This window comes from Gavialis gangeticus, unplaced genomic scaffold, assembly GCF_001723915.1.
Source record: "Gavialis gangeticus isolate Ggan-Ray unplaced genomic scaffold, GavGan_comp1, whole genome shotgun sequence".
Classification (NCBI taxonomy): domain Eukaryota; kingdom Metazoa; phylum Chordata; order Crocodylia; family Gavialidae; genus Gavialis; species Gavialis gangeticus.
Window position 1 is genome coordinate 50,843,069 of NW_017729029.1, and position 23,387 is coordinate 50,866,455.

The following is a 23,387-nucleotide window of genomic DNA, read 5'->3' on the forward strand; positions in this document are numbered from 1 at the left end:
ATGAAAAAAAATCTTGGTCTATTATCCAAACTTGCCTTAAAAGATATTTAAGGTACTTATTAGCATTATGCCTTATAGGTGACCTACATTTGCTAAATGCATAACAATATTTAAATTGAGAGAGTTTTTGAGACTTTAAAATTCTACTATTTTTGTAGCTTCAAACCTTCTACAAGTTACCATTTAGAAGGGTATTATAGCAATTATTTCCAGATAAGGTAAATATCTAATTGGTGACTATGTTATAAACATTTTTTTTGAGATTAAAACAAAGGATTCTGTGAAGGATTAGGACAAGTTTTAAAATATGCAATTAACTTGCCTTTCAGAGTATAGCTCTCATATTGAATAAATGCTGTCCTAAATAGTTAGCTACATAATTAGCCTGAACTTAGAGATACAATCCTTTTGATAGGGGATAGAATTCTTTCCTGAAAGAGACATTTGAAATGTAGTCTTAGTTCAGTCTCTTTGGGTATTTGTGATCACTCCCTTCTTCCCCACTGTGAAGACTTCCAGCCTGTTCACATAAGTTGGGCGGATTTCTGAAGGGATCCCTAAGCTACAATGTCTTTTTCTTAACGAGACGTTATTTATCTGAGTCTTCTCTATTTAGAGTTGTCACAAGCTGTGCCATCATATATGCATTTTCAAACCTTGTCTCTCTCCGTACATGTAAAAGTAGTTAAACAAATACTTGTAATTTATGGGCCTTGACATTCTGCTGGCAGTGTTGTAGAATATCTTCCATGTTAATCTTAAAGACATTCAAAAAACTAGAACTTTTGGTTCCAAAATGATACCTTTTATTAGACCAACTGGAAAATGGCAAGAAAGTTGTCCTTTTCTGCAAGCTATCGGGATCAAAGTCCCTTCGTCAGGCTGTGGGAAAAGTGTAGCTGGTACAAGAAGGTAAAACGTCCCCGTAGGTAGGAAATAAACTTCATTTTTGCACAGAAGGAGCTGAAGATGGAAGATTGTCCCTCTGGGTCCATGAGAGTATCTTTGAGCTGTGCTGAGTAGCTCTTTGATGTGTTGATCAGGTAGAATTCCTTCCCTGGAGGTGTCAGATGGCAGGCAGGGAGGTTAAAAAACTTCCTCGTTCTGCAATGAAGTTTAAAATCCAAAAATTCAGAGTATACCCCCTGAAACATGCTAATCTTAAGTTATTCATTATTTACTTATGAAATGAAATGAGTTGTAATTTAAAAACATCAATGTTACCACTTTCCCCTAGACTGTCTTCATTTATAAAATAAAATAGTAAATGGTGTAAAGATTTGTTCACTTCAGAAGAAAAGAAAAAGCTTTATTTAACTATAAAGTTGTTGAAGTTCTGTTGGTAACCATTATAGCCACCCGCCCTTTCCTGCTGCCTTGTAGTCTCATAGGTCGGTGGAGTTCACACACACGTTGGTCTGCAACCACTAATTCAATTACAGGTTTCCTTCACTTTATGCAGGTTCTGTATGTGCGTATTCACTCTTATGCGATGACCCTTTTTATACCAAAAATTCATTATATGCAGGTAACTTCACTCTTATGCGATCAGTGTGATGGAAGCCCACAGTCAGCTGCTTGGTGCAGTGCACCAAAATTTAGTCTCCTGTGTGGCTCTGTGCGCCTCGCTCGTTGTCCGCGACACGTGTTTCTGTAGCTGCCATCCCCATTATGATAATGTCCTGTGGTTGTGTGCACTGTCTGCTGTTGGCGAGTACCACAATTGTCTTGTAAAAGTGATAGAAATGGGTTTGGGGGTCAGTTCAGTCGAGGGTCTTGGAACATATCCCTATTTGTTACATTGTAAAGTGGGTTCCCTTCATGCGGATTCGAGTTATGCACCGTTTTCCAGGAACGCGTGTACAGCATAAAGCGAGGGAAACCTGTGCAAATTACAGCTACATTCATTTTGCAGTTTCAGTGCTGTATCCACAAAGACCAAAAGACAGTTGCAACACCTGTGCTCTTCAGAGTGAACTCTCTTCCTTTGTTGTCAACTTGTGCATAAAACAAGACAGTGGAGGAACATTTTTATCCTCTTAATGATCTGACAGAACTGGGGGAAACATTAGCGTAGCATTTTTGTGTAAGGAATATGATGACAGGGCAGTTCTGAGCAAGGCTAGGATTTTTACACGCTGGACAAAATGTTTCAGTTAGCCAGCTAATTACCGAGAGTGAAGTCTCCTTAAAGTGTGCAGAGGGTAACATGTTCCTATTTAAGCCAGCTCACGTGAAATACAAGCAAGTTTTACCAATGTTACAAACTGGGGGGGGTACACTCATAAAAGCTTCCCTGTAAAAAGTTAAAGCGTTGGCATATATCAGGGGTCAGGAACGTTTTTGGGGAGAGCGCCAAAAACTCATACAACCTTGACTTGCAAAATGTTGGCGTACTGGGGCAGACGGCAGGGAAGCTGCAAGGGGCCTGATCCTTGTTGTGGCAGCGCAGTCCTGGCCCCCTTCCCTGCTGTCCACCCCGAGGTGCACGTGCTATTGCATGCCACATTCTAGCACCCTTGCTCGGGGTTGCATATATGAAGGTGAGGCCCACACTTAATTTCAATGAAAAGTCACCTGAGCTGCAGGAGAGAAACCCATTGAATGATGATAAAGTAACCTTCTCTTTTCCTTTGAATTTTTTACTCCTTTCCTTTACTGGGAAGAAGGGGTAGAAGTGATAAGCACTCTAATGTACATGTGTGAGATAGTAAAGGATCCTCTGTCTGCTGAAAGAACAGGAAGGGGACAGTTTTTCTTGTTGAGTACAAAAAAATCAGTTTCATATATGAATGTGGATTATAAGTCCTCCTTTTCGCCAAAGTAAATAAAAATAAACATGATCTGAATTGTCATCTGTACTATATCCCCGCGGACAAATATATCACCAGAAAGACAGCCAAGCCTAATACCAGATCAAAGATAATGCTTTGATTTTTTTTTTCTTTTTTATATATATAGTATGAGAGCAACAATATTAAAAACATGCAGCAAATTGTAGCCACTTCTCACCTGTATTCTTCTCATTCTTCTCCCTGCTCTGCACTTCTGATCCTTCAGTTGAAAAAAGGGAATTGAGTCACACATACAAATGTTGCATTTAGTTAGAGAGCAAAGTAGAGGTTAAAGAGAATGTAATGCAGCAGCATGCTTTGACACGATGGCCAAAAGCAGCTGAAGCATCAGGTATAAAAACTGATGACTGAAGCGAAGAGATTCATAAATTCCCTTTAAGATTTTTATTTTAAACTAAAACTGCTGAAAAATGTGTGTTTCTGAATCAGTCACCTGATTCAGTCCCAATGCAGTCCATAAATGAGTCCTCATGGACTAAAGGGGCTTTGGATCAGTACTGAAGTCAGGAGAGTGATCTGTCAAGGAAAGGTGGGTTTATGCATTTAAAATGAAAGAGGTGGTGGTCTAAACTGTAGCAGAAGTACTGCATGTACCTGAATCCAAGACTACTTTGAATTTAAGATGATACCCACCTCCAATAATTAGGTTTTAGACATGGAAAATTTATAAGTTTGTTATACTTAGAAGTATAGAATCTAAGTATTGGAGGATTTTCTCAAGTTAATTCCCCCCCTCCCCCAGCCACATCAGGAAAAGCAGCAGCAGCTTGGGGGGACAGACAGCCTCCACCACTTGTCTTCTCTCTGGAGTCTGCCCGCACCCCCTGTGGTGCCTATGCCCTGTGCAGCCTCACCCTCTAGCCCCCCTCCACTGCTCCAACTCCATTCCTTCCTGGGCACAGAGCACATGTAAGCTCTGGCCTCTGTCTGGATGTGGGCCCCTGCAACTATGTGGCCAGGCGGGGGCCGGAGCTTGCATGTGCTCGGTGCCTGGGAGGGTTTGGAGCTAAAGTAGCACCTGACAGTAAGGAGTGGTGTGGGGAGGTGAGAGTAACACGTGGGCGGCTGCCGCAGCTCTGACTCTGGCACTGACCCAGGCTCGGGGCCAGTTGGAGCCACAGCAGCCCCCTGCCCCTCCCCTCCAACACCAGTCCCCCTTTTGCCTTGTACTTGAATCCAAAATGAGGGGCTTTTCTCTCCATGTTGAACGAGGGTGGGGGAAAAGACTCCTCTTGGCTTCAAGTAATTATGGTAGCTACTGGCTTAATTATCGCCGCTGCCAGTAAGTTTCTCCTATAGAGCAGTGAAAATGGCCTTGTTGTGAAGGCACTTTGAGGTATCCAGGGCTTCATTACGTTCAGCGTCCTGTCCTACTTTTTCAGAATAGCTCTGTCAAAGGCAAAGATATGTTCATGGTTAGAAATCCATCCATAAAGGCACTTTTATTTTTTTTAACTAAATTTCAAAAATGTTAAAATGTTCCCTTATATTCAGAGAATATTTGAGTTTGAAGACGCCTATGACTGAAATGATGCCAGATGCATGGCAGAAAACTGTGGGTCATTTTTTCTGAGGTTTAGTTAAATATAAGTATGTGTGGAAACTTCAGAGATGAAACTATAGCAGGCAATGTCAAAAAAGCATATCATTCTTTTAGAACTGTGCAAGCAAGCGTACATAAGGGGAAGATAGACAAGTTACCTAGCTTTTCATTTTGTCCTTTCAGCAAAGGGAGAGGGAGACTTAGTCATTGTATTTTAAGGATATTTAAACTGACTGTTGTTGCCTCTCTGGTTTATCTGTTAGGATATTATGTCTTGTAGCTGTGTGACAGGGTTAATTTTGTGTGGTTTTTGTAATAGGTTAGATAAGGTTTGTATGGGATGGTTTGGATAGGGATGATCCTGCCTCTGGCAGGGGATTGGACTAAGTGACCTGCAGAGGTCCCTTCCAGCCCTTATTGAGTATGTTTATAACTCTAAGCAACTGTAATAGAAAGACATCATGGAATAATCACCAGGCCAACATTTCTGAAATACAAATAAATGCCAAACTACTATGGCATTCTTGTGGAAGATCACCAGGTCCAGAAAAAAGAAAGGGAGGGGTAAGTGTAATATTCTGTAGGAAAATAGTTACAAGATGATGCAACCTAATGCAAAGGCGATGAGAGACTTACAAAAACAGAGAACGAGTGAAAGACATTTTCAGAATCTTCCAAATGCGAAGAAATGGATCAGGTTTAAAATCTGGGGGGTGAATTTCAGTTTTTAAGGGTTGGTCTTCCTAGAGAAACTGAAGAGCATGATTGTACCACAGTTATCATTTTACAAGAATTATAGCAGTATTATTCTAGGGATTTAGATCAGCCCTATACATTTCCCCACGTGCACAGGCCATTTGAGAAGAAGCTGAAGAACAGTTATGCCATACGCTGCCTACCCCTTTACACCATTTTCTTTGTGGAGCACTTGAAGAACCCATAGGAATGTGCCAAAAGGTCACATACTAGTTGGAGGGAACTTTTAAATTCACCTCTGACAAGAAGTCTGCTATGGATAGGACTAATAGAAATGAATAGACACCTACTTTAACCTTTTCAGTTTTGCCACAGAAAGCACCTACAATTTGCAGAAAGAATTTCTTGCAGAGACTGTTTACACTGGGCTCTCCACCGCAATGAGAACAAAGGTTCCACTAGTGAGATCTCGGAGGACTCGCGTCTCCTTTTCCTAGGTGACGTACTGATACAAGCTAATTCTCTAGGGCTGGAATCAAGGCATAAATCAGCAGTAATTCCAGCCTTGCAAGATCACAGCTTTATTGTGAACAGAAGGAAAATCAATCTGACACCAGCTCAAATAATAGCAGTTCTGGGATTCACAGTATATGGTACAAGTCCATAGGGAGGGGCTGCATGTCAGAACAATGGCACTTAACGATTCTGAGTACTTTGACAGACATCAAAGCAAGAAGAAAGGGAACACTAAGATCACTTCTCAGACATGATGGTGTCGTGCACACAAATAGCAACCTGAGTGATACTTCAAGTGGAGGTGGTACAGATGTTGCAGAAACGGTCAAGCAGTCCCTAGAGGTGTGAACCAACAGTTAGGGCTTCAACACTTCAAATGCCTGAAAAGCTTTTAAAGTTTTGATCTGGTAGAATATGCCCAAACTGCATAATAAGTAGTAGAGCTTCGTACAGGAGAAGGGTAAAAATCATGGAAAACAAAAAATGGTTGAGCACATGCTCACTGCTGGGGTGAAGAGCTCGCTCTCCATGAGGAATGCAAAATGGCAGAGACAGATTGAAGAAGCCCACACATTAGTGTTCAACTTTGTTGTTGATCCTTGAGAGGTTCGCTGGACCCTGAAGCAACCAGAGTGGATACATCCCTAGTGTAACCACTGATCTCCATGAATGTAGACTAGGTATGAATGTGGCAGTCAGCAGCAAGATTACTGTGTTTGTATTTCAGTAGTGCCCAGAAGCTGCAGTTTTTTGCAAAAAGACATTGAGACCACCACTGCCCCAGAGCTGTTCAGTTTATGGACAAGAGGCAACAAAGCTAAAAAGAGGGAGGAGGGACTAGGTTGACTGTGATGCAGCAGCGTACAGCATCATGTTCTGTTAGTTAAGGCTATGTTTCAGAGGTTTTGAAATGTTTTATTCGTTCATTCATTCATTTATTTTTAGAGGTGAACAAGACGATGGCTAGTGGGCCACTGATCTGATTAGTCATTTGTCAATGGTATTGCGCTTCTTTTTTGGTAAGGATAAGGAATTATAGTGGAAGAATTGTAATTAAAAAGTGAAGCAAACTTAGTAGGTGAGGGGGTTTTTGTACATCTATTTACTCTGGCCACAATTTAGCAAAGCTTTTAACATCTATTGAAGTTAATGGGACTTAAGTATGTGCTTAAGCAAACTGATGAATAATGATGCATTGCTGAATCAAGGGCTCTTCTTCTAATCCAAAAGTGGACGGTGGATGAAAATTTAAATGAATTTCTCAGCTATAATCTGCATTGCTGAGGCACCAAAGCTTGATCCAAGTAACAGGGAAAACTGAACACAGTAGTTTTCAACTCTTTAATGGATGTTACATGAGAACTGATGTTTTGTAAATTAACTTTAGACAATAGCCTTGTTGTTCTGCAACATTTAAGTCAATAAAAATAATGTAATAAAATGAGTACACATCTATATGGCACATGTACATTCTTTTCAATTTTCTTTAACCCGAGATCTTTTAAATTGGGTTAAAAAAATTACCATTGTTGCTAATTAGCGTTGGTTGAGTCCTCTTAATTAAGCGCACAGTTGGAAAGGAAACCAAACAACAATTATCTCAATTTGATGGTCATACAATTTGCATTGCTGACAAATAGCCAAAACACAATTCATTTTTCTTGACATGTACAAATGATTACAGTACTTGCGACATCTGTCAGCCCACGTGATTTTTTTTATATGCCAGTATACCTTAGAGGTAGATGCCTGCCTAAATGCAGTATGCAGTCCCATTTCTGTCTCTCACCTGCACATGAGTAAGTAGGTATATCCTTCCTTTATTGGTATGTGAGAACTTCTGTCCAGAATTTCAATACCACTTGAATGAGGTTTACATTTAATGAATCAACTTCAGATTTATTTAGCCAGGTAATCAGTTGTCTACTACACTAAGAAGATACCAGTAAAATAAAACGCATTGCCTTCAGGGAAAGAAAAGACATTTGTGGTGACAACTCAAAATATGAGAACGTGTGATAAATGGCTTATTACATGATACCAGCAGCCTAAGAAAAAAGTCTCACTAATAACTATAGTTCAGTTGCATTTATTTTCATATAATTTTGAGGCAAGAAAAAAAGCATGCTGAAGGTGATTCTGTGATGTGCCCTTACTTATACCCTTCCATATCTTTGGCCACAGAGTTGAGATCGTTGCCTTGAAGATCAGCGTGCACGTGCAAGCTGGGTAGCCTAATCTGACCTGCACAGTTCCAAGTCTTTTTGAAGTACAAAAGTTTGGACATCAGAAAAAATATTGGAAGGTTAGAAACCAGATTTTTACCTTTTGAAAAACTTTTTTTTTTTTTTTTGGAGTTTTGACACTTCTTTAGTTTCTTTTTTAAGGTGTTTTTTTTCTCAGGGATAAGTAGTATGTTGTAGAAGGCAGAGCAACTTTGGAGATAGTACGTTATTTTAAGTACTGTTTTGGCTGCAACTTGACAGTTCTAGCGTCATTTAAGTGAGAAGGGACGCATAGTTTGCTCCAACTCATGACAATGATCTGGATTCAGTGGCCAAAGATATGGAAGGGTGTAAGTAAGGCACATTACAGAATCACCTTCAGCATGTTTTTTTTCGTGCCTCAAAATTATATAAATAATATAATAATTAAATAAATTAGGCCAGCTCTGCCACTCCAGGGTTCTCTGCCTAACAGAAGGGTGAACCTTGGCCACACATCCGGGGAGATGCCCGTGGGACCATTGCAGCATTATATTCAGCTAACAGGAACTCCTGAGTGGATGTATTATTGGTGTCCCTACCCTGTAGTTTCAGCTTGCATTCCCATAGGTGGTTCTGTCAAAATCCTGCTGCTGTCTACACATAATACTTTCAGGTGCCCGCTGTTTGTTTTTTGAACCTACCTCCCTGGGAGTAAGTGAATGAGAGAATGTGTCCAAGATTTTTCAGTATAAGTAGCAGCAACTTTTTAAATGTTGGCACCCTGGGCAGAGATGCTGTCAAGGGCTGAAGAGTGGTGGTCAGGATGAGAGGGGTGAGGAGTGCTGGCCGGAGGGATTACATAGCTTTTCAGGTAGCTTCCCCTACCTGAGTTCGGCTACCTATAAGCAGGTGTCCTTTTTAAAGTCTGAGAAAAGTGAAGCATTATCCCTCTTTTTACGGCTGGAAGCAGGGTTGCAGAAATTGGTAAATCCACATTCAGACAAGAAGTCTGTGGCAAAGTTTTTTGCATTTAAACCAAGATGATTTGTGTTAGTCTCATGGTTTAACCAAAACCGCCCTCAGTGTTGTTTTTCATCCAAACTTTTCTCCTTTCATGCAGCATTCATTGTTTGTGGTTTATTGGTACTTCTTAAAATGTTGGCCACTTCAGTGCTGAGATAACACGCTTCTCTGTTATACAAGTTATCTGAAGCACCATTTTTATGTTAGCTCTTGTGCACTTGATAGATATAGATGTTTTTTTTCCGTAAAAAGTCCAGTAAACATTGTGGCTTACCTGCCACATATTTCACTGGACCACCTATAGTGTCAGCTCAATAAGCCTGATCCTTTATGTGGTCTTCACTAAAATACACTCAGTACACCAAATAACTAGTTTTCCAAAGAAAAACATTAGGGGGTTGTGGGGCTCTGTATACAGTGGCAATTCTCCAAGGGGAATGAAAGGTGCATGTTGGCCAAGAATAATGTACCGCAGCCGAATAGCTGACATACTGCATATTTTTCAGTTCGCTGACAGACTTGCCATATGCCACAAAATACTGCAACCTAAATCGTTTTTCTAAGCAATTTTATTTCTGTTGGGTAAAATGAACAATATTTTTAACTTATATTGTTAGCTAGAATTAAATTATACCTTGATTAATTTTAGATGAAGGAGGATATTAAATGGTAAAGTGAAGATAATCCATCTTGCATCTGTCATGATGAAAAATGTACATATATGGATGAGTGTAATCCATCCATTGGGTTAGAAACCCAGAACCCTCCAGGGACCGTGTGAAATCCATGTTCTGTCCCTACGTGCTGGATTTGGCATCTGCATATCTGATGTACCTAAGCGTTACATGTTTTTCTTGTGTTTAATTTTAAGCCTTCATGTTCCCTCATAGTTTCCTTTTTATCTATACATTTCTTTTCCTTAATGTGCACTAAGTTCCACCTCTAGGCAGGACTAATATATGCTCATAAAAAAATAGTAATTCCCTCTTTTTCTCCAAAAGCATGGTTTGGAAATACTTAAGTTTTGGTTGAAACCCTGATGTTATTTTTAAATGTAACATTTAACACTGATCGTGTGAAGTTGGATGTCCACCACCTGGCTTCCTCTCAATTTCCTTCAGCAAAATGTGACCAAATTTTCTTTGATGCAAAGACCGGTGCAGCACCATGTCATAACACCTGGCATGCGGGTACAGTGTTTGGCTCTAGTGCTTCATGCTGGACTCAGATCTCTCCTCCTTGCAATGGATGGTATATTCAGATGTTCCTGTTGCCTTATCTGGAGTTTTATCCAGGTATACCAGTGTCTCAAGTCCATCTCTGCTGAATACGTAATTCATGGCTTCATCCATGCCTTGAATATTAGAAGTCTCGCTATTCATTTCTAGCTTGTGCAGAAAAGACCTTCTCGTACACAAGGAAATTCAACCACATTGTCACCTTGAAATGATTTGTGATGCCCATTCATTTAAGGATCCAGTTCCAAATATTTCCATTTTTGTATTCCCTGTGGGCTTGTTCCAGTTCTTCCTAGTTCATTTAAAAATTCTGAATAGTTTAATGGCTCGGAAGCAAGGACTCTGTTGCATATTATATTGTTAGTATAGTGTGTAACTATGCTATGCAATACTAGGTAATAAGAACTATATCTTTGCATTTTTGCGTTTTATATATAGGGTGATCATAAGTCTTGGTTTGGCTGGGTCACTCCAGGATTATGGACCTGGGCCAGAGTCTGGAGAGGCAGAGTGGCATGATGCGCCAGGGCACTGCTGCTCCTGTGCAGGAGCATGCTGGGCAGGCTGGAGCAAGTGACACATGCCACGTGCAGGTGGCACATCCTTGCACGCTTGTGCTCTCTCTTGCTGTCACACACACGCATGTAAAAATATATATAGATATATAGTCCTGGGTAATGTATGAACTAGAACACTGGTACTATGTAAACCAGTGTTCTCAGTAAGAGAGTTTTGGTGATCTTGTACCCAGCACATCATTGCTTTCTTTTTCTCCTGGTATTGCCTACATCAAAGGTTTGCGCCAAAGTGGTTATTTACTTTCTCTTTAAATATCTTTCTTTTTTTTGCTTTTTAGACTTCATATTTTGTATCTCAGAAGCAACCTCTGGAATTAAGGCAGGCTTCCTTTTTGCCTACAGCAAACATGAAACTACTCTTTTTAGTTCATTTTCAGGTGCTGCTGAGCTTAACTTTTATAAGGAAGCAGATGATGGGATACATGAAGAAAGGAGATGCATCATCCTTTTTTAAAGCAATTAAAACTTCCAGTCAGTTGTCATCTACTATAAGCAAACTCTGACCGCAGCTCAGCTTGACGTGAAGTTGAATGAGGTGTTCTAATGCCCTTTGACCTGCCCTTAGAGAGGGAAGAGTAAAAGAGGCAGAAGGCTGTCTTATAAGTACAAGCTCAAAATGTGTGCATACAATAGTGGTTCTGGATTACTCTGTTGTCATTATAACTGCATTTACAATTTAATGCCACAGGGACTTAAATAGCTCCAACAAAGTATAAGTCTTAAATTAACACAAAAATGTTGCACTACTTTCCTTTGTCTCTCTTCCCTTCCCACCCAGAAAGCATTACAGTTGGCCAGAAGGCAGTCAGTACCCTTCATATGTTAAAACTTCTGTATAGAAGATGGATGTTGGATAACAAACTGGATAAGTCGCTGTGCTGATCTCCTCGGGGTAATGGTAGTAATCAATAAGGAAATTTTTTTCTAAAACGAGCGAGCTGAAATAGCGGCCTGACTAGCATCTATTCCAAGTGGTGTTCGAGTGAACAGAAATTAGGTTCCTTGACGTTCTTTTGAAAATAGGGAATAGTATAGTGCTGTGCACAGAGTAAAGTTATCCTGAAACAGGAGCCAGTCAGTGTATCCACATTCCCATAACTCCACAGCAGACAAACTGTCACATAAACCACAGAGTTATGCTATGACGCTTGGGTTTCTAGAACTTTGTTGCGAGTAGAACGTGACAAGTCGTTTCCGATGACCATTTATACGAAACCACGGCGAGAATCCACACAGAATATGCAAGTTTGTTCTGGTATTTCAAGATGGTGAAATTCCCCCACCAGACTTTCTTTCTTCAGATGCTGAGATAACTCTTAATGTTTTGCTGGTACATTTCCATGAAGAGCTGCATATGGTTTCTGTTCTAGGAATCTGACTTGAACTTACATGTGGTGTCTGTTTTAAAATATGGTTGAGAATTATCTTTTGCTTTTTAATGCCTAAAATATATATTTAAAAAAAGAAATCTCCTATGGCAGCACACTGATAGAAAGGTCAGGAAAGAATCATTCTGTGTGGGAAGGAAAGCATTAAGTCACTCATGCAAAGGTCATTTACCGTGGCTGTAAGCTTTTATGAGACTCTATCACTTTGCTGACAAGGTCAACTTGATATTGATCAGCTGGATATTTCCTTTAGTTACAAAGAAGCCAGTTACTTGAAGAAACCTGTATAGACACCCTGGCAATATTGTTTTAAGCCATGCTTTAGCCGAGTGAAGTCTTATTTCTTTTTTTTCCCCCTTAATTTCAATGCAGGGAAGGTATAAAACGCGAACTACAAGTGGCAGGGTTTATCTTAACACTTCAGCATTGATTTGAATGTGATTGATTCTCTTAACCCCAGAATAGCTTGAAGAATCAATTTTTTTTTCTCATGTATTCTTGTATCGTGAAAATATTACGCACTGAAACTTTTTATCAAGTGTTTTGCCACTTCTTAGAAATAGCAATTTATCACCTGTCTTCAGATCAGATAAGGTGGTAGTTGGTGTTCATGGCATGCTCTGCCACGTGGGCAGATACAGAGCCACAGAGCTGTGCTTATCAGCCGGGTTCGTTTGCCACCTCCTCCCCCAGCTAAGTTGTAGCTCGGTGATTCTCAACCAACTACTGCTGAGCCCAGTAACATTATGGAGGAGCGCCTGGAAGTTACAAAGGTTGAGAACAACTGTACAAGCAGAATCCACCTTGGGAAGACTGCAGAATAGGTCAACCACCAGGTTCTTCCACAATAAGGACCTTCGTGCATGTGTTGAGAAGGGTCAAGGTGCTGAGAGGCTAGTACCAGGTTTTGTGCATCTCTGAGCTGCGTACGAGAGGTGAACAGAGAAATGTACGTTTTTACACAGTAACAACTTTTTTTTTAAAACACCCCGGAGCTGCTTCAATAGATGAAGTGCATTGCACAAGCTTGAGTTTCCTTCCATGACTTCATTTCCCCCCCAAAAACTTCCTGTATGGCAACCTCATATTCTCTTCTGTTTCAGAGACTCCCTAAAACCTCCCTCGCCTACTCCCCCATGACAAAGGATGTCTGTGCTCTCTCATTCTCTCATGCCCCATCTGAATCTCATTGTAGGCTTGCCCCATTTTGACCTTCCTCATCATCCTGAGTATTTTCTATCTGCCACCATTTCCCTTTGTCCCATCTCCCCTACTCGTTGTCTCCCCCCCTCCCATTCCATTACTCCTACATGCTAGCGACTCGGTCTGCCCCATGTTTTCCTCCTCCGTCTTCCCTTTTTCAGAGGGTTCTTCATTTTCATTCCTTCAAGGGCTTCTTTTTGCCTTTCATCTTCTTCTACCCCTCTTGTGCCCCATGCCAATGGTTCTTGTTACTCCTCTTTTCCTACCCCTCTCCCAGGATTTTTAATTGTGTTTTGTTTGGTTTTGTTTTGCTTTCTTTTTTAGGATTTCAACATTAGAGTGGTGCTGGGGCTGATGAGCAAAGCAGGAATGGTTTTTGATCTATAGACGGCTGCAGTAGTATTTAAAGTTGTTGACTCTGCCAAATAGATGCAGATGCCTTCCCATTTCTCTTTTGTGGTTTTTTTTCCTCCCTAACTTTCCCCAAAGCAAATAGGGTTTGGGGTTCTGGAGCCTAGACATTTCTCTGACATTTTGGGGTTGATTGGGCATGACATTAAAAGATATCAGAGTGCAAGCTGAGAAAGGTTGGGTATTAAACCGTAAGGCTGAGTATTAGAGTTTGCTTTTCTCTGTCAACAGTGCAAAATCAACCAAAAGCTGTAGGCTGAACCTGTTGAGCAAAATTTTTCCCATAACCTCCAGGGTCTAAAATATTACCTGCCTTTTACTTTTATGTAGTAATGGGCTGCTTCTGTTTGTAGTGTTAAATTTTCAAGATAAACATTTTTATGTTCGCATGCTTGTTTTTGTTGCATCATTTTTTTCTCAAAAAGGTGAATTGCTGTGCCATGACTGTCAGTATTTTGCCATGAATCTTCTCCTAAAATTACTAGCTAATGACAGAGGCACGAGAGCAAGATTATAGGCTTAGGCACTGGATAGGTAACTACAACTCCTGACTTAATGGCTCTGGAACTAGCCAAGGCATCAGTGAATTAAGAAGTTTGACTGGAGAATACTAATATGCTTCTATTGCTATGAGCTAGCAATAGTTTGAAAAACTTGTTTCCTTTAAAAGGTGTGTTTTATTACTGTTTTAATATTGTACAGTGTTAGGGGTCTTCTTCTTGCTAACCATCTTATGCCAAATACAGTTAGTGGGTTTTGGGGGGTTTTTTTTTTTCTTTTTAGAATGTCAAAAGCTGTAACTGGTTGATTGTATGTGTTGATTTACACAATGAAACCCTCCTTTAGCATTCCTTCCCCGTCTCTTTTGTGGGTTAAAAAACCCCCAAACAAGCAGATTGCCCCATCTGAGAGCATACAAAGATGAACATCTTTAGGGAAAGAAATCAGTTGTAACCATTAATTTTAAGCCATATTGACCACTTAAGCTTAATGCTGAAATGATATTTTAAAATGTTGTGCTTGGAGCATAGGAAAACATTTCTGTTGCATGGTCTTGCAGTATTTCATTTGGTTTCAAGGATTTTTCCCCAAAGCTATTTTCCTGCGGTTCTTGAAAAACTATTGGTCAGATATTTACCTTTAATACGTTGACGTGGTTTAAAGGATTTGCCTTGCGAAGTGTAAAATCTGGCTGTGATGACCTAAATGCTCATGTGTAACGTGAAAAATGGGATTTTGTCTTTTCTAGGACCACTTTCATAAGGAGCTCCTATTCCTTGTTTTCATGACTGAACCTACATAACCAGACATGGAGCAGATGGACTGCAAACCCTACCAGCCGCTCTCTAAAGTTAAGCGCGAAGTGGATCTAACTTACACAAGTTCTTCGGATGAAAGTGAAGATGGGAGAAAACAAAGACAATCCTATGACTCCCGAGAAACTCTGAACGAGTATGGCCAAGAACTGAGACTGAACTATAACAGCCATAGCAGGAAAAGAAAAGCTGTTGACCAGTCCGCTCAAGGTACATGGGTGATTTTTGTTTTTGCTATTTATGAAAAATAACATGAGAGAACAGAAGTACAACTGCATGCAAGCAGTCTCTTTGCTTTCAAAGGTATGCAGTGCCCACCATAAAAAAAAAATGCTGTCTTTTGACAGCTGATTCTACAACCCAGTATCTCAGAGACTGCAGTTATTTTTCTCAAGTAATTTCCTGCTATTACCTTCCAAGAATATAGAATTACTATGGTATCTCCCAGACCACAGTATGGCAAATGCGTTGGTAAATCCTGTTTAAGTGGGGGGCTACTTTGATTACTGGTTGGTAATTTACAGCTCTTACATATGGTGTGTGGATTTGTTCCAGGTACCAAATCAGCTTTGAGGCTGCGTGTTATCTGTACATGCGTTTGTAAGGCTTATGTTTGAATTCACATGCAGCAATCCTCTTAACTAAAATTTGTCTAATCCTGCAAATAGCCAAGTCATTTACAAACTAAAGGATGAAGAATGTATTATGAGGACAAAACAAGCAGTTAAGGGTGGGTTGGTTGGTTGTTTTTTTTGTCTTGTTTGATGTGGGCATAAGTTACAGCAAATATTTGAGCGCTGATGACATTTGAACCTAGGCTAGAAAAGGCCAGTGTTTGGAGAAACGTAAATTGAAAGCTGAAACGGGGTGGAAAAGAATGAAGGAGAAGAGCAGAAATGTTCACAGTATTTCCCTATGACTCCTTGCTGCAGCAATCTGTTTAGCACTTTGTACAATATCTTTGTCACCTGCATCTCGCTCTCAAGGTGATGCCGCTCGGTGCTGTACAGGGAGATCCCAGGGTGCAAGTGTACATCTTAAGCAAGGCCTCTCCAACTCCTGTCCCCATAATGTAATTAAAATGGCATCAGTTCTGCTGAGAGCAGGGACCCTCTTAACTTACCGAGAAATCAGATTGGCCCCTAAGAACATAATTTGTATATCTGCATCAGAAGTTTGCCACTAGTGAAGACTCCTATGTGGCTAGAGCAGGGGGTCAGCAACACCCTAACCTCAACTTGTTGGTGTGCCAGGGGCGGGGAAGCCACAAGGGGCCCGATCCTTGTTGCGGCAGTACAACCCTGGCCCCTTCCCTGCCGTCTGCCCAGAGGCGCACATGCATCCAGTGCCAGCAACGAGCCGGGCCGGGGCTCTGCAGACTTTGGTGCAGTGGCTTGTAGCTTCCTGGCTGCCTGCTGCGAGCAGCCTGGGCTCCGTGGTGGGCAGCAGGGGTCTGCCCAGATCCCAGGTTGGCTGTGGCAGGCAGCTGGGAGGCTGCATGCTGCTGCACTGAGGTTTGCAGAGCCCTGGTCCAGCTCTTTGCTGGCGGTGGGTGCATGCATTCCTTGGGGCAGAGGAGTTATGGCAGCGCAGGCCATCCACCCAGAGTCATGCGTGCCAAGAAAAATGCCTGCATGTGCCACAATCTGGCACGCGTGCCAGGGGTTGCCAACCCCTGGGTTAGAGAGTGTAGTTATGCGGCAGCTTTAACCTGTTCCACAGAAAGGCTTGCAAATATGGATATAGGAATCTGGCAAAACATATCAGTTGTGTAAAATGTTGTAGACAGATGTCAAACTCTGCTAACAAAGCGCATCGTGCTCTAAAGGATTGAAATATGACTTCGTAATGTGCCAATATGATTAAGAGATATGACTTTTGAGTCATTTAGATAGTCAGGCTCCTTTGTTTATCTAAAGGATGATAAACCTACAATATATTTTCCTGGCAAGAAAAATGTATGAAGTGATTCCTGTCAGACCAAAGCCATGTGATTTCTGGCAGACCCAGTCTAGTATTGTTCATGGTGCTTGGCAACCTAGTAAATTAACTCTGGGCAAGACTGGTATGAACAGTATGACAGTTGATAATTGAAAGAGATGTGATCGAACTGGCAGAACCCATCAGCTAGATTGCTCCTGCTAAGAAACACCTAGATGATTCTGGTTAGGAAAAAATAACTAACTCCTTGCAGGATGTGCAGTCTATGTGGATCTTACTTTGTGGCACTTGCATGTTGGTAGAACTGTATTATTGTAAAGGAATGCTATTTGTATTGCTGCAAATAAAGAGTAAGAATCAGACTCTACTAAATGTGGTAATACAAAAAACAGTAGACAATAATTAGCACGATTAGTAATACTGGAAAACAAAAGGTTTTCACAAGTTTCACGGAAGATTTGGTATTTTCTCTTCTTAATTGGGCACATGCAGAAGATCCTTTTATGTAGGTGGGAAAGATTAAGATCGTGAGCAGTGCAGGTACAATGGAGAAACTTGTATAAGATCCCCTCCAAATAACTGTACAAGGCTAAACGTCCAAATGAAAGTGAGAATTCCTAGTCCAGCAAAATTCCACTAAACCTCATTAAGTGTTTCCCAGGTAAACGCTCTACAATATGTCCAGTTTTCAAGACCAGTTCAATTTTACGCTGTCAGATTCTCACTATTGTGGTTTTATAACTGCTCAGCTTCTGTTATAGGTATGCAGTTAGAAGTGTTCTAGCTCTAAGAAGCAATAAGGTTTAGAGGGAAAAGTTAGATTTAGAGTGCAGAAATGGATAGTGCAGTTTGTTATGCTTGGAGTTTAGCAAATTTAAACTTCCCAAGAAAGAAGATTTAAACGCACACAACTTTGATTTCATGTGAACAGTCAGAAATAGTTTTACTTATCAGCAGAGACGCAAATGTAAGGCATGCTGACAAGTCCTGGCAGGAAATTGTCCTGTCAGGAAAATGTCATGGTGCTTTTTTGTCATCTGTGAAGTGGAATATATGCACAGTGGCCAAATTCTGCTCTCGCTTACACTGGTGTAAATCTACAGTAACTCCATTAAAGCCAGTAGATTTACTCTTCTCTTTTTTTTTTTTTTCCTAGTGCAGATACGAATAGAAGTCGGGCCCTGTGCAGTGCATGCGGTCTGTTCACAATGGTTTATTTCTCTCTGTGCTTCTAAGGGACATGTAAAGGAAAAGAAGCCAATTCTCATTAGCTTTTCCCTATAATCTGTAATATAGGTAACATAGGAATATATTATAGTTCACTTCAAGTTTAAGGTTTCAGCCATCTTCAGGAGTCTACTCAGCCTAAAGCAGAATTTCTTGTAGCTCTGGTTTTTGTTCTTTTGAAAACAAAACTTTTATTCTGTTTTAAAAATAGTTCATTTCTTCAATTCTGAGGGTGAAGCTGTCAGCTAATATAGCTAAATGTAGCTTTGTTGAAGGTATGTGGGGGCAGTTAGGGCACCTATACACATGCAGAGGCGGCTCCGATGCACTGTAATTACAACGCGTTGGAGCAGACTCGATTAATCGGGTCTGTTGCAACGTGGTAACTGCCGTGCTCCAGCAGACTCACTCCTGCATCACATGTATCAACGCCCCCACACTGATATTTGGCTGCTGGGGTGTTTTAACTAAAGCTACTCGAATGAGCTTCCCCACTGCCATTTTTCAGTGCAGGGACAGTGATATATGTGGCACTGTGGGTGCTTTAATTAAAGTGGCTCTCAGAGCAGCTCTAATTAAAGCACCCCCCACCTCCCAGCATGTCTATAAACACCCTTAAAGTAGGCCCTGGCCATTCAACAGTTCCTTTTTGCTGTGAGGCTTCTCTGCTACCTTTTTTGGGACCAGTTTCTGGCACTTCAGGCCACGTGGGCTGTGGAGAGTGACTGGGACAGGGGACGAGAACTTGGGCCCACTTACCATTTACAGCTTCATTTCATTTTGGAGCCTCTGTCCTGCTCCACTAAATTGCATGGAAGGTAATGTAGTAGAATACCCACAGGTCTGCAGTCCAGCTCTTTTAATGCTTTATTCCCATCTTGTAAATCCGTCCTAGGAAGGGTAGAGGCTGCAATTCATTTAGTCTCCCCCTTGTGTCCTATTCTCCCACTAATGGATAACGAGGTTGCTTCCAAAAGAAATCAGTGTGATAAGTAACTCCCTCCCTGGGCTGCAGCCTCTTGGACCACAGTTCTTATGTGGGTAGGGAGTGTCGGCAGGCTTGGAAGAAAAGACTTAGGCAAACCTACTCTCAAGCCTTTTCTTCACATCCTCACCTTATTTGGCAAGTAATTGCGTAGCGTTCATTTGTTTCGGACTAGGTGGGGGATGGAGTCATAGTACTTTTAGTGGAATTATTTGAAGAAAACGAAGACTTTTGCACAACAAAACCAAAATACAAAAAACAAGCTAAATGTATAAATAGACCTTTCTTTTCCCTGAGAGTCTAAAGTTACTTCTTCCTTTGTAGGATCAGAAATATTTTATAAAACCTTGCGGGCTGCTGTCAGCAATTTTATAATGCTGCTCCCAGCTTTATAATGTTTCCCATCACCTCAGTAGAATTGCTTGTTACTCAGGAATACTGTATGTCCCTCATAAGTAATTCTTTTGATTAAACAAGGGAGCACACAACAGTGGAAAATCAGGGGGAAAAAGTCTACAAGACAAAGGAAAGTACATTTAGTCATTTAACCAACTTTCACAGCATATTTCCCAGCGTATGCTAACAAATCAAGCAAAAGAAATAAAAACACCTGCTCTGCCTCCCAAACGTTACAAAATAAGGTCATCTCAGCGTGCAGCACACGGATGCAAAAGATTGCAGTTTTTGCATTCTTTTTTCAGAAGCACTAATTTTCAACCGTGTGAAACATCAGCGATCTTACTAACCAAAACTGAAGCGAGAGTATCTTGGTTACCATTACTGGTTACAGAGCGTATCAGCAACGCCCCCCCCCCCAGCTCCAAAATACCCCAAACCTCTTCACTGATCTTTCTAGCCACCCTAATAAGCTGTACATCTTGGTTTACTTTGCTGTTTCTCAGAGCATGCCAATGATCTTATAAAATCTACAGCGCAGTATTACTAAGCCTCTTTGATACTTTTAAGTGCTATGGGAAGATCTATCAGAAATGGAAGCAGAAATCTGAACTGATGGCAAGAGAGTGACTAAGCACTTGGCACATGGTATGTAGGACATAGAAAAAAAAACAGCTATGCAATTGGCCCGTAGGTGAATTTATTATACATTTCCTTACTACTTGCCGTTCTGTCGGTATTCTTGAGACAAAGCAGAGCACGAGCTGTATTATTTTCTGGAACTGGGAAGAAAATCAGGCTTGCTTGCTTATCTGCACTGATTGACTAGGCACTGAAACCAAATAACCTCTCTCCCAGAGTCCCAGCTTCTTGATTGTATATCTGTCATGGTATTGTACCCCCTCCCTGTTCACCTCCTCACAAAATGTAGAGCTGTCAGGAGTCAGCAATGCCAGGCAGTGACATTGCCTGACAAATATAGTTGTGCGGCAAGGGTGGGTATTATCAGAGGTCACCCCACGCTTGATTTCATAGTTCTTTCCAGAAAAAAATTCAGATGCTCCAGAACTTAAGTGTACAGAAATTTATGTGAAATAAATCACACCTGGGATTTAATATCCCAGTCCGCATTTTTTTCAGAGGTTCCTGGTTCCAGTTACTCTCAGTGGTTTCAATTTCAGTTGAAGGTGTTCAGCAAATCATCAGGCTCCCACTGATGATATGAATCATTAAGAATGCTTTCTTTGTCACTGGAGGAGAGGATCTTAGCTCAGAGACGGGGATGGAGGGAGTAAGATTACTATTCAATCCCATATCACGTACATGAATACCAGGGAAAAGTCAACACTCAGGTGTTTGAACAGTTGGCATAAATTTGCCCGTCGTCTGCTACAATCAAGTCATGCTGTTAGCAACCTTACAACTGAGCAAATTCCAGTCAAATCACATTGGTGTGGACTGTGCTGCAAACCCAGACCTCTCAAGTGAAAGTATTATTTTGTTCATTTTAGCTTACTATCAAATGATTTCTCTGTAAAGGCCCAGTCCATCTTAGGTCTGCAATAAACTTTATCGTTAAGAAAATGCTATCAGCCATTTGCTACAGTATTTAAGAGTTCCATCCCATATCCATTAGAAGAAGATCAAGTTCCTGTACATTCTGTCTGGATAATAAGGACAAAAGAAATCAAAGCTCATTTAAAGTTTGAGATGAAAGAAAAGTAATAACATCTAAAGAGTTTGTGCCAAAATCACTAACACACAATATAGCCATTGATTCAAATAATGTGGATAATGGAATATGTATTTTTTTTTAATTTCATGTTGAACTATTTAAATTTTGGAAACGTTAACCATTCATTATTCAGTTTTAATATACCAGTAGTTTTGACTGTTGCAGTGGTATCTTGATAGTCCCTGGAAAGCAAACTGTTGGCTGGTCTATCTAGAGCAGGGGCGGGCAGTTATTTTGGGGGGAGGGACGCTTACTGAGTTTTGGCAAGCCATCGAGGACCTGCATGACAGGCAGCCAGGGGCAGCTAACTATTATTTTCTAAATTTTTTTTAAGGGGCCCCGTGAGCTGGTAGAATGGCTGGGCAGGCCACATCTGGCCTGCAGGCCACATTTTGCCCACCCCTGATCTAGAGAACATTGGAGGTCCAACCCTTACAGATGTCTTGTGCAAAGTACAATGACTGGAAATGACAGTTCCAGAAAAGCTGGAATCTGTGCTGCCTTGGACCTAATCCACATGCTCCAAAGACCGTATAAAAAGGACCCCTTTTACAACACTCTGTGGTAAGAAGGTTCAAGCTAACTAAGCCAGTTGGGGTTGAGGCGGTTCCATTGGTGCCAATCCATTTTTGTTTTAAATTTATTTTGATGATAGCTTTAATATATCTGCCCAGTTCTTCTCTGCCCCCTGGATAAGAAACAGTAAAAACTGCAAAGTTGGGCTTGTCTAAAACAGTGAAAAGTGGGAAGAAAATAAGGCCGGTGTCTTTAAACAGTCTTCTCGTATCGGATGGCTAAATCAAGCTACCTAACAGCCTTGTAGTGCTGATGACTTCCTGATGAACAGTTCTTGTGCTGAGCAGTGTAGACAATGACAGCTTTGTGTTCAGTGCCTGAAATTCCTTTGTTTCTGACTTCTTAATGGGATGATAATATGCTTTGGGTTGGGTCTATATTAAAATAAGCATGTGTCGAGTTCCTATTCATTCTAAATCGCATTGTCAAATCTTAACCACACAGTTTTTACAATGTAGCTGAAGATAGCCAAGAAATGGATTTCAGGTCTCTTTGTAGAATTTTTAGGAATGCAAATTCAGATAATTGTAAAGATCCATCATTTTACTGGTATGTTAATTTCTTAATGCATTCAATTCCTCAGCAGCGGGCTTGTCCTAATTCTAAAGAAGGGAAGCTTTCTTCTCTTTCCACTGATGAATTGTAAAAAAAATAAACTTTTGGCAGTTGACAAAGGGACTTACATGGCTTGCTTCAGTAATGTTCAAGACATGGGTAAATAAGAAAAGTAAACAATTCAGAATGAGTGGAAACATAATTAACAGCCAGAACATATAAAAGATGCAGTCTCCATTTGCAAATGTCTTGGTAGACTATAAAATGTGTGTCATTCTCCTGGGAATAAAAGAGTTTATATGCTGATCAAAGTGGAACTTGAAATGCACTTAAAACATTTAGAATGTATTAGATGCTGAAAATGTAACACTTTCCCCTCCCTTCAAAGACATACATGAAGCAAATTAAACTGCATTTAGGCCCCTTCACTGCACTCCCTATTAGCATTTAGAGGAGCAATTCTAGGCTTGAAAAGGTCCCAAGTGTGTTTTCATTGACGTGAATCCTGAATGGGGTATTTGTCTCTTTTTTTCTTCTTTAAAGAAAACCATATCCGATGGTTATGGTCTTCCCATGTCATGTTCTAGGGTATGTTTTGTCTTGGTATGAACTCTTACTTCTCGTTAGCTTGGCAAATGTAAAATTATCATTAGCATGTGTTTTTTCCCACTTGAAAGCATGGGATACTGTATTACATAGTTTAGTTCTGCTGGAATCGTAGTTTAATTGCAATATTTTACCCACTGTTGTTTTTATCACGGTTGTCAAATTCTCTAACTAGTTGTGTAAATGTATGCATAAATACAGATCTCTTTTATTGGACCAACTCAGATAGTTAGAAAAATTCTTCTTTGCAAGCTTTCAGGTATAAATACCCTTAAGTAAATAAATAAAGGTCATTTATACCCAAAAGCTTGCAAAAAAGAATTTTTCCAACTATTTGAGTTGGTCTAATAAAAGATCTCTGATTTACCCAAAGAAACCTTGTCAGCCTATGT

General features: G+C 40.6%; 1 protein-coding gene and 1 long non-coding RNA gene across 2 annotated transcripts in view; one reads left to right on the forward strand and one right to left on the reverse strand.

The window, feature by feature from the left end:
* Nucleotides 1-815: 815 nt before the first annotated feature.
* LOC109300425 lies at nucleotides 816-7,293 on the reverse strand. Its single transcript, XR_002098216.1, has 3 exons — nucleotides 7,283-7,293; nucleotides 3,013-3,019; nucleotides 816-899 (listed from the first exon to the last, which is right to left on the reverse strand). It is a non-coding gene; the product is annotated as an uncharacterized LOC109300425 (long non-coding RNA).
* Nucleotides 7,294-14,911: 7,618 nt separating this feature from the next.
* TENM1 (teneurin transmembrane protein 1) overlaps nucleotides 14,912-23,387 on the forward strand; it is a 490,026-nt gene continuing 481,550 nt past the window's right edge. Inside the window, exon 1 of the mRNA XM_019521566.1 lies at nucleotides 14,912-15,184. Coding sequence (XP_019377111.1) covers nucleotides 14,968-15,184 — 217 coding nt within the window. The 5' untranslated portion in view covers nucleotides 14,912-14,967. The remainder of the gene's footprint in view (nucleotides 15,185-23,387) is intronic.